This window comes from Tachypleus tridentatus, chromosome 8, assembly GCF_004210375.1.
Source record: "Tachypleus tridentatus isolate NWPU-2018 chromosome 8, ASM421037v1, whole genome shotgun sequence".
NCBI classification, from domain to species: Eukaryota; Metazoa; Arthropoda; class Merostomata; order Xiphosura; family Limulidae; genus Tachypleus; species Tachypleus tridentatus.
Window position 1 is genome coordinate 30,862,706 of NC_134832.1, and position 12,564 is coordinate 30,875,269.

The 12,564-nt window shown below is 37.7% G+C and overlaps 1 protein-coding gene across 5 annotated transcripts in view; it reads right to left on the bottom strand.

The window, feature by feature from the left end:
• The window catches only part of LOC143222090 (uncharacterized), a 99,957-nt gene that overhangs the window by 9,933 nt on the left and 77,460 nt on the right, over positions 1 to 12,564 (bottom strand). For all 5 annotated transcript variants that reach the window (XM_076448022.1, XM_076448019.1, XM_076448020.1 and 2 more), the window contains one exon: positions 9,699 to 12,126. In XM_076448022.1, the coding sequence (XP_076304137.1) occupies positions 9,718 to 11,895 (2,178 nt within the window). In that variant the 5' untranslated portion in view covers positions 11,896 to 12,126 and the 3' untranslated portion in view covers positions 9,699 to 9,717. The remainder of the gene's footprint in view (positions 1 to 9,698; positions 12,127 to 12,564) is intronic.

Below are 12,564 nucleotides of genomic sequence, written 5' to 3' on the forward strand. Positions count from 1 at the left end.
ATAAGATTACATAAGTAAACCATTTTATCAGAGACAACAAAAACGTATCACAGCATCAATACAATGGAAATAAAATTTTTATGTATATAAAAAAAAGTCTTGCAACTAAATTGTTCTTGAGATTTCCTGGAGCAATGAAATAATCGAAAACTAGACCCGAACCTAGGACAGTACAAAGCCCTGGTAAGCAGTGTAAAAAGAGCTACGTTAAGCCAAGTTTTCTAAATTAAAGTTCCAAATTAATAATTTATATGTACGATAAAAATCTCTACACTTATTACGTGACTAAAATTCTGATTACTCAGGCGATTTCCACATCTAAGTAAAAAAAAATACAAAAACTTTTGTTTTATATGTTTTAGACGTGGTGAAACTTGAAATCACGTGTTATATAATTACCGTGGTTTATTTCTATTGACCTGGTAGCAGCAGGACAAAAGAAAAAAAACGAAGGCCTTAAGGAAAGCTATGTCTAATAAATAAAGAAAGGAAAGACTAAACACGAGCTCTTGTTGATTAGCAAAGACATTTCTCTGTTATCCACAGATCATTTACCCAGTTTCGGTTGGTTGCTGAAGCGCAAATTTGCGCAATGGGCTATCTGCGCTTGTTCACCCTAGAAATCAAATCCCGAATATTTTTGCGTTACCTGCCCCTGTGTATATTCAGTACGGTCTCCACTGCGTTTCAGCTATAACCCTGAGATCTTGTCGCGCTAAACTTTCGGGTTCCATTCATGCAGTGGGCACAACACAGATAGCCCTTGTGCAACTTCGCGATTAACAACAAACCATTCCCGTAAGAGCGATTAGTGATGTAAAATAAACTTTAGAAGTCTCTAACATATAAAAACACCACGTGAGAGGCGTTAATAAAAACAGATAAACCAAATTAAAACACGTGACTCTTTCAAACCGAGTGAATAACTTGTTGACACGCTAAACATTGCAGAAAAATACACACAGCTGTGACTCTGTGTACAACAATAATGGGATGTTCTAGAATTCTACCAGTTCAGCTCTACATTTTCTGAGAGAAACTTCAAAGAACTTAAACGAACCCAGCTATGTTATTTTTATTTTTATGTTATTCAGTATTTTTTAAACTACAAATATTACTTTCATAAATTCCTACTTATTCAGATATATTTCGAAATATAACTCTTGGCATAAGTCTTCACAAGCGTTCCTCTCAAATTAGGAACGCACACATAAAATTCAATGGTCTGTTTAGTACAATAAGTAACCAGAGGTTAAACAGTTTTACAAACATCATCTTAATACATATGTCTTCTCAAACAGCGCTCCAACGCATCACCGGGTAATAACAACTTAAATCTTGGTAACCACCGTCTTAGCTCATTGCATAGCAGCAAATAAGACTAACAGGTGGTGAAGTACACGCGACGTGGTTATAGTGTACAGCAGGGGCGTAGATTTTTTACACCCGATAGGGGGGGGAAGAGATATTTTTGCAACCATTTATGTGGACTGTTCAATTTGCAAATTAATAATTTCTGATTACGTGAATCTGAAAACTGTAAACATGCAGTCACAGAGTAATCTTGTTGCCACGATACTTGCATGTATACTTAGGCCTACTGACTGATACTCACGAACTATCGCTTAGATCGAAAAGCTTAGAAGCACGCCTATATTAAAGATGTACATTTCGGCTACTGAAAAAGCCTACATCTAGGCTTAATTATGTAATTTGATTGGTAAAAACACGAGAATCACAAGAACAAACATACAATTTGTAGGCCTGTGATGCAATAAAACAATTCAACAGACCAAACTGTGGGGGGGATGATTGTGTGCACCATACCCCCCCACCTAAAATGAAGAGGGATGTATACCCATCGCCCCAGGATCTATGCCCCTGGTGTACAGTGAGGCGATGGTCATTGTTACTTCAAAATGAGTGCTTTTTAAAGTGTGGTGTGTGGCCTGCTGGTGGTCCACGAAGATCCTCGAGGTGGTTCCAAGTATTCCAAAATTCAAGCCATTGACGCGCAACGCCAAAGCCGAGGCTTCACGAGAGAGCAGAAAAGGTGGATTGGGCCAAGTAGGCGTTTTGCGAACAAAAGGGTTTAAAAACCACTGTTCTGGGTACACAGAAGTTGACAGAATATCAGATAAAGATCCAAAAATGGACGAATAAATAGACGGGTACCTGAGTGTAGTGCCATGTTAGTTAACAGTTGGTGAAGACGCAAATAGACGATTAATTATTGATGACGAGAAATCCACTTGAGGTAAAAATGTGTCTCATGACGGCTGGTATGGGTATAACACTTCTACTAAAAAAGCAGAGAACAAAATGTCGACCTTCTTAGGCCACCTTCAGGTTAACAAGAAGAGATTTTTCGCAAACTCTATCTTTGTTAACCTGGAGATGACCTAAGACGATCGAAACGTTGTCTTCTGGTTTATTAATAAAAGTATTTAATACCCATACCAGCAGTCCTGAGATACAAATAGACGATTAAACAGGTATAAAAAAAATAAACGAACTTGCGACGATAGAAAACAACTATTATGAAAACTTAGAAGCATAAAAAAAACATCGGATGAATAAAAAAAAGCGATTTTACGAATAGACGGGTGCACAAAATGACAAAATTGCAGTAAGTTGTTAGATCGACAGAGGGGAAATAATCGTTTGTATAGTTCTGAGTTAATAAGAAATCAGACAAGGTAAGTCGTTAATACGTTTAGTGTAGGCTTGTACCTTGATAATAAGATGGTAAGATATAAAGATAAATAAATACAAAATATAAAAAAAAGTCTAGAGAGTACATAAAAGTTAAAAAATAAGCAAATATATGTAATTTAACAGACAAAAGAAAAAATATGTATACTGGTACATTTCTAGAACGATACAAACGAAGCCTAATAGCTGATAACGACACCTGCTTGTTTTAGGCCTAACATTAGTTAAGCCTTTATTAAGTACTACCTATATTCCATGAATAGATAAATTGTTTTAGTTTAGTTAGGATTAAAGTTTACCGTACTTAATGCTACCAATAAACTTATTATGTTGTTCTAGAACCCAACGTTTGTTGTTGTTTTTTTTGGGGGGATAACTTTGATAAGCTTTTAATATGTTGCGACTAAAATGTATTTATTCATGATGACGAGAATTCCGCTTGAAGTAAAAAAAGGTCGAAATGTTGTTCTATATTTTATTTTAATTAAACTTTTAACACTCATATAAAGCATATTTACATTCATCGTTTGTTTACATCCATTAAAATAAAGTGCGTGCGTAATTTCAGGACAGATAGGAAACTGAATAACATTATAATAGACGTGTATGCATACAAATTCAGTTTTATCCCTTTTTTATATTAAAATTTATCAGAAAAAAAACTTCAGTAATTAAAATATTTTCGTTCCTTCTTCGGTGGTAATTCTGGATTTTTGAGGACGGGTTGAACCAAGTACTACCATTAAACACACATAATATGCATAAGTTATAACTGCAAACAATAGTACGTGTACAAGGAAAATATAGGTAATTTACATAAATAACGAGAGGTTGTGTGATAATCCAACATTCTTGCATGTCCGGGGATCGAACCCGGTATCTCTTGTCCGTCAAGCAACCATAATTAAACAGGCGGAAACCTGAGTGAACAATATTAAACGTTTTTTGAAGGTGTGCGACAGGGCTCGAGGTAGCTGTAATATAACGAGTGATTTTTTCCTGCAAGTCATTGTATGTAACATACGAGCTGACAATATTTACTCATTACTACGCTGGCCATAGAATGATTACTAGTTGAGACTGAATTAAACCTTTATAATGCTAGGTTCGTGTGGTTATTTATTTTCATTTCTTTTACCTTTTCCAATGAAGATTCAAGCACCTACTTAATGACGGTTTCGCACGCAAGGATACAACTACAGTCGTTTATATTTAAACGTTCATCTCGTTCGGTTAGGGCTAACACCATCTTATCCCGAATAGCTAACAGATATTCACACAGCGTTAAAAGGTCGCGGGTTCGAATCCCCGTCACACCAAACATGCTCGCCCTTTCAACCGTGAGAGCGTTATAATGTTACGTGCGATCCCACTATTCATTGGTGAAAGAGTAGCCCAAGAGTTGGCGGTGGGTGGTGATGACTAGCTACCTTCCATCTCGTTTTACACTGCTATATTAGGGACGGCTAGCGCAGATAGCCTTAGTGTAGCTTTGCGCAAAATTCAAAAACAAACAAAACAGCATTAATGTAATCGTAACTAATCTAAAGCACAGTTATAGCTGAAAGCCGTAAATTAATGCCTAAAACACAAGCTGAATTAAAACATGACATTCTATTAGAGAAATTATTACTGAATTAGGTATGAATTATCTATAAGAAAGCATCAGAACCGCCATTTTAACATAAACAACTATCGTTCATTGAAGTGTACAGAGAAATCGAACGCACTGAAATGATACCACGAAATTTTTACTGTAGATGAAACTGTAAAAGATGTGTAGTGTAAAAATATAACCGGTTAACTTTGTTCCCAACACTAGTACTAAGAAGTTATTGTTTTAAAACCTCCTTTTACTATTTCTGCTCAATTCACCTAACACTTCAAGCATACTGGTAGTATTTACATTTTTATTATTGTTATTATTTTACATTTTAGTAAGTAGAATAACAGTACTGCCTTCACACAGTTTTATACTGATCTTAGAAGAGGTTTAATGTAGAATACACCAGCTTTATACTAATCTTAGAACGGTATTAAAGTAGAATACACTAGCTTTATATTAATCTGCTGAGAAAGCAGTAAGTCTACGGATGTATAACGCTAAAACCACAGATTCGATTCCTCTTGGTGGACACAGCAGATAGCCCTATGTGGCTTTGCTACATGAAAAAAACAATTTATATCAATCTTAGAACTGTCTCAAGGTAAAAAATACTAGCTTTATATTAACCTTAGAATAACATAAAACTAGTATTTTTCACCATAAATGTAATCTTAGATGAAGCTTAATGTTAAAAAATACTAGCTTTATATTAGTCTTTGAACACGCTCAAGGTAGAAAATACTAGCTTTATGTTTAATCACTAACATGAAACAAACGTAGGACTCGGAAATCCAGAAAGTCACACTTCTGGATATTATTATGTTATTTATTCAAATAGCTAAGAAACAGAGCAGCGAAAAAACCTAGAGACAGAATGGAGATTGTACATCGTGTGACTCACAGTTACTAGAAGATGAGCGAGCTAAACCTCTTATTGTAAATTTGTTGTTGTTTTTGTTAGGATATTTTCATGGTTGTACTATCTTCACAATGCAGTGTCAAATGTCAAAGTTAAAAAGAGTAAAATCGTCTTTTGTATCCTAAATGAAATATTAGAGTAACGAAGTACTGGCTTGAGATTTTGTATGAGTGAAGAGATTCGAAATAATATTCATAACTGAACAAATCAAATCGAAAATGACAAGAAAGCGGGCCGAGCTTGTAATGGAGCTTTCGATATACAGTAGTTCCCCACATAAAAGCATTGCTATAATAAAGAAAGTTAAAGATTCTGCTTGGCTATCGACAAAGTTATATCGTGTTTCCACAGCATTACTTAAACAATACACGTAGATAGAAATGAATATATCGTCATTAAATAATTTTATTTTGAGCTACTAATGAAATAATATATTGAAGCAAAGATGAAACCGATTAATTCATAGAACTCAACATTTTTTTATAGTTTCTCTCTCTCTTGGGATTTGGGTGATCTTATGTACCCTGAAGAGTCAGGTATGCTTTATTTATGGTTTATTTTGTTTGTTTTCTTAATATCGCGCAAAGTTATATGCGGGCTCTCTGCGCTAGCCGTCCCTAATTTACCAGTGTAAGACTAGAGGGAAAGCAGCTAGTCATCAACACCCACTGCCATCTTGTTTTCTTAGAGCAAAGCCACATCGGGCCATCTGCTGAGTTTACCGAGGGGAATCGAACCCCTGATTTTAGCGTTCTAAATCCGTAGACTTACCGCTGTGCCAGCGGGGGACGCCGCCAACGTTTGGGCTACTCTTTTACCAACGAATAATAGGATTGATCGCACATTGTAATGCCCCCCACGGCTGAAAGGGCGAGCATGTTTGGTGTGACGGGGATTCGAACTTTTTTTTTTTATGGAAGTATAATATACCACAGCAGACTTTACGTTTAACATTAAGTCATCCGATACATTCTTTGGGTCAGTTAATGTATCAGCTTTATATTTAAATCCATAATTAAAGTGAATTTTTAGAATTGAGAGGGGCTGTTAACGTTACATGATTTATTGAAATAATGAAATTAAATATTAAAAAACAATACAAAAAACATGTTGACAGTGACATGGTATTACGTCAGTAAAATTCAACGCGCACAAGAAGTTAAAAAAAAAGTAGAAATATTCTTTGACATCTCTACTAACTTTGTGCGAAGAATTTGGAAGGGGTTCACTGGTTCTTTGGCCTTCCCGAACCGGCCTCCCTTCCCTATTCTTAGTCACCAGCTAACACTGAAAGTTTTTCCAACAAAAATTTTGGGCACCTTCCATACAGAGATTTGGCAAAAGCTCAAACCTTTGCAAATGGAGCTCGAAAAACAAGTTTTCTTTTGAGCTTCAACAGCCAAAGGGCACGGAGGACAGACGTTTCTGGCACCCCAAACTTCCTGAAGAACCGTGTTATGGTAGCTGTTCATTGCTTGGATTTCGTGTCTCTACTCGGGAAAAAGAGGCCGCTGGTTTTAAAACACCCACGCCGGGACTGTCGTGTAAACGATCCAGCGACAAGAAAGTAAGAACAACCACTGATTAACTGCGAAGATCGACACAAGGAAGCATGTTGGATCACGACTGAATAGTCTCTTTCGTGGGCGACAGAATACCAAGCTTCGTTAGCTAGAGTTGGTTCCATATCAAGGAGCAGATAAGCTAGGAGAGACTGCTCTCATTAAATACATCACATTACTCCTGAAGGATTTACTTAAATAACTTTCGTTTATTATAGTTTTAGTGTTCCAGAAATCTGCTGATAAGAATTATTTGCTAAACCGACTTTAAAAGTACTTGTAATAAGTCGACACGTATCCCATGATGCAACGTTAGAGACGCGCGAACGATATGTTGATAATTTGGATAGTGAAAATATTACGAGAGAATTTAATACTTTTGTCACTAATTATAAGTGACGATTTTGTCATTTTCTGGCCAAGTTATTAATTGCAAACAAACAAACAAAACAAAAACGAATGTGGCGTAACAAAACTAAACTTAGTTATAGCATGTGTCATTTATACATGAAAGATTAAAAAAAGTTCGTAAGGCCAAGCGTGAAGAAACAGAAAGGATAAAATGTAAAGAATTTCATGTTATACAGTCTCGTGGAACGTCAGTCGATAAAAATAAATTTTTCTTGTATAAGGCTATGGAACACTACACTCATATACAAAGGGGGTGAATACGTCAAATTGGAAAGATTTTGCATTGCATAATAAAATCAGCAAGCCACGGGACACGTCACCGCCAACATAAAATCGTAGTGAAATGGAATGTATCAGTACATTTTGACATTGTTTATCGCTTCTGGAACAAGTATGTGAAGCGGTCCTTTTCGACGGAGTTATTCACACAGTTAAGATAATAAATTAGATATTACAACTTACAAAGAAGGCATAACAGTCAATTCACTAGACGAAGTGTGTATGGATTTCTGTGGAATCTTAAAATGGGCACTAAAAAAACCGTTGTCCTCGCACACTACATGGCTTATGGAAAGCAAACAGGTAATGAGTGCTTTGAACATGATAACCTTACGACGGAACTTTTGAAAATGGGAACTACGCTGAAGGTCAAGGTGCAAGGTTGTCAAGTACAGCATGAATGAACGTGGGGGGATGGGCTGTAACGACGTCAGCACGATCTAAAACTATTTTAATATAAAAATATAACGATCAGTTCCACTCTGTTAAAGATAATGAGGTGTTGTATATCATATCGCTAATTAGAATCAAGTTTTCATAGTACGATAACACACTTTCAAACCATGTATTCAATAATGAACTAAAATTACCTCCAAGCTATGAAGTCCACCACCCACTTTACACTGATAACACACCTCCACCTTAACCAAAAAAGATTATAAGATCATCTTTTCACCTACCTCTGGAATGTGTGCAACTACAAATAAATAAAGTATTTTGACTTTTAGAACAAGATTGTGGTCTTCACTTTTTCCTACGATATTTTTTGTTTGTTAAAGTCTATAACAATTTCCATAAACACACGTAAAAAGCAAATGTTCTACCAATAACCAAAAAGAGTGGTAATTGATACACAATTTTGAATTATCCCATTTCCACTTGGATTGCTCCAATAAATTTGAATTGCGACAAAATCAAAACATCAAAATTGTATTATGAGAAATCATCGTATTATGGGAAAGAAAGGAAAGTGGTACAGGGGATGCTATCAGGTTACAATAGAAAAGAAAGTCATTATTACCATAAAAACGTGTAACATAACAATAACCGTTCTTTCCTAACATATAAACTAAATGTACTTCCGCAAGATTCACGAAAGTATTTCGTATCAAGACCAAATGAAAACAACATTAAGAGTAACGAATATATATTTTTATTTGTTACTTTTGAAGTCTACAGACTGCATAATTCTTCTCGTGATTCATGGCATGCGCACGTTTTACTATCGTCACGACAGAAGAGAACACGCTACTGTAGAGTGGTGAGAGTGGTTAATACGGTTGGGAGAGGAAGAGATTAAACATATACAAAAGTACTAATTTATTCACTTCTTCGACCCCTCCCCTTCAAACTGTCAATAAATACGATATTCAATACGGCTTCATTCTAAAAAAAAAAAAAAAACTAAATCGAAATATTTTAATATAAACAGAATTGTCTCCTAAAGCACTCGTCAAAATATACATACCAAAAATTGTGTTCGAGGGCTATTAAGTGTTTGTTTTCAATTTCGTGCAAAGCTACACGAGAGCTATTTGTGCTAGCCATCCATAATTTAGCAGTGTGAGACTAGAGAGAAGACAACTAATCATCACCATTCACTGCCAGCTCTTGGGCTATTCTTTTGCCAATGAATAGTGGGATTGACCGTCACATTAGAATACCCCACGGCTGAAATGGCTAGCATGTTTGATGTGACTGAGAATCGAACCCGCGACTCATATTACGAGCTCTCTAACCGCTTGGCCATACAGTGCCATGCTGTTGAGTGTACGGTAATTTGGGCACATCCAAATCTTGGGCATTCCAGTATATTTGCCTAAAGTGAATCACGAAAATGCTTAAATGCTATTAAAATTTAACGCCAACTATCTATGATGGTACAAAGAAGGACGTTAAATGGCACTGAAACAAGTATCGATCACCAATGATAAGCATGATATAGATTTATGTATACTATTAATTTTATATCAGCTACTCAAAACAACAGTTTAAACATTGATTTGATACGTTTTTAGTTTTTTAACTAAAAAAGTAAAGCTATGTTCGAATTTAACAATATGAAATTAAATATCAAGGATATCAACGTTACCATGGAGTACACCTTTCTCCTAGTAATTAATTCAACAGCAAAAATACAATATCAAACAATAATATAGATATACCTTAAAAGTTTATTTATATTTGTATTCATAATTACACTTACCTACTAATAAAATTTAAAGTCATTCTTTTCCGGGGGACCCACTTGAGGGCGTTGCAGGACTCTTAACACTCAAGGCACTCATCTTCTGTGTAGGCGAAGACGGCTCAAACTCTTCTTTCCCTGGTGGTAAACTAATTACTTTTTCTCGCGGCGATTTTTCACGAGGAGATTCACTGACATCTTCGAAACTGGAGCTACTGTCTGGGAGTTCGTAGCGCGCATGCGTTCTCATGTGGCGCGTAATCATGTCCCTTCGACAGGCAGCATAGGGACACTGTGGACACTTGTACGGTTTCTCTCCGGTATGGGTGCGTTGGTGTGTACTCAGATGGTCACTTCGGCTAAAGACTTGACCACAGACTCTACAAGTGTACGGTTTCACTCCTGTATGCAAACGCATGTGACGAGTAAGCATGTCGCTTCGCGCGAAACACCGCTTGCACACTTCGCACGCGTAAGTCTTCGCGGTCGCATCACTCTGTCGACTTCGATGTCTTGATGCCATATGCTTGGCTAGTCTGTCATGCAACGAAAACATCTGTCCACAGATAGGACACACGTACGCAACCTCGGAACCAGTGGCTCCTTCTACCTCTAAATTATATCTCACTATGGGGTTATCTCTTCTTAACATCGTACTTTCTGTAATAACCGAAGATGGATGTGTGCTGAAATATCCCGTGTCCGACTTTGGAGTTAAAAACTCTCGTGTTGTTAGTCCAGTGCTAACTGGACGAGCAAGGTCAAACAAAGAAAACGAATGATCTTTAGTAAAATTGCCAGGAGACACACTCACGCATTGTGCCGTAACGGTATCTGATATGACACTCACGGGTGCCGCCATAACACGCCTTGAGCTGTGTGTTTTCATTGACAAGTCTAATGGCGAGTCCTGAGGGGTTGACTGTTCTGATTCCAAACTCCCTCCTTTCTGAACGCTTGGTATCCTTAAGGGTTTCGGAACGAGACGTCCATGTCGTATAACAGTTCCATGTAGTGCTTCTTGAAGTTGCGGCTGCGGCGTCACCACCGTTTGTTGCGGTTCTGAGCTTCCTTCCAGCCATTTCTGGATATCGCTGTCCGAGTGGCTCCGCTGACGGTAAAGTTCAGGTACGAATTTTTGCTGGAAAAACGTTTCGTAGCCAGGCGTAAATGGTGACACAGGGGTCAAAGGTGAAATGGGAGAACTTGGCATCATTTTCATTGTTTCAAATAGTGCTTTAGGGTGGCCAATTTCTTCCCAGGACGCGCCCAGCGACAAAGTGTGACCAAACCTACCACTAGCACGTCCAGCCAATGTCCTACAGTGATGACAATTGCAAATTGGAAACGTGGGTATAGGATTTTCGACTAACGGTTCCTTCGGCCGCATGGAAGCATTCCCGAAATCAAGCGGGCTTTGCGACATAGTGATGGGGGTGGGGTGGTGTAGATACGGTGAAATAAATTGTTTGTCTTCATGAATTAAAGCAGACAGTGCGTCACCAAGAAATGGATCGTCACTTCCTTCTCCATCGGGACCTGGACTTGGAGGAAGTTCTTGCTCCGTGGAATGGGACTCGCTGTCCTCTCGACTTCCCCCTGAAGTCGGGGGTGTATAGAATGATGATTTCTCCCAATTCTTTCCTCCAAGATCCGATTCTTCCGAAATACGCTGAAAACTTGGTTTTTTACCAGAGTCATGACAATGTGAGCTATCCACAGGACTTGAAATATCTGAAAAGGCCGGAGTTGGAACACGAAATAAGGGTGATCGCGGTGACCTCTGGCGAGAATGAGCTTCTAGTGATGTCGATTCGAGTAGGTGTTTAGTTGTTGGAGGCATTTCACCTACTACTGGGTTTTTATCTTCAGATGAGGCTTCTTTTATCTCTTCAAGGTCGAGTTTCGCTTGTACAGTTACGCTGATATCAGAATCGATAGAAAGCTGTTTCTGAGGCGTTTTGGGAACTTTAATATGTCTAACAGGTACAGCACCAGGTTTGTCCAGATGCGATTCCTCTTCTTCAATGGTTCCTTCTTGCTTACTTAAAGTTACCTCTTCAGGAACACCTTCAGTACCCCTTTTCTCAATCTGAGTAGCGAGTTTATCCACAACGGCACTCAAGCGTTTCCTTTTGCGAGTGTTTGCAACATCCACCAACTTCTTACCATCTTTTTCAGTACCACTGGTCATTGTTAGGCTTTGTTCAGCCATACTATACCCGGACTCAGGTCATTATCCATGCAGAGGCTGACCAAGTGACGAAAATAATTGGACGACTCAGGTCTAAACTTCAAGTGATTTCTCAGATCGAAAATTTCCCTCTTCCGTCGTAACCAGTCTATAATTCTGTAGCACAAGTGAGCTAAGAAAAGAACCTGCCAAGATCTTGTTTCCTAAGGAAAAGTTTACGTCTACAAGTTCTTCTGAGGACTTGGTTTTAATCTGAAAATGCATTACAAAATAAATTTATATCATGCAGAGAATAACACAAAAAGTATGAATGATAAATATGTTAACACATATGAACATCATAATTTTAACTGCTGCTGCTACGCTGTGAAATCTGTAGGTCACGAGTTCGAATTCCCGTCACACCGAGCATGCTTGCCCTTTCAGCCCTGGAAAGCGTTATAATGTGACGATAAATCCCACTATTCGTTGATAAAAGAGTAGCCCAAAAGTTGGCGGTGGGTGGTAATCGCTAGTTGCTTTCCTTCTAGTCTTGCACTGCTAAGTTATGGACGGCTAGCGCAGATAGTTTTCGTGTAGCATTGCGCGAAATTCAAAATCAAACAAACGCTATGAAAACTGTCCATATTCTATAAACGCGTCTCAATATTCTCGGAATAAATGTTTGATGGTAAGTTTTTCTTAACTATT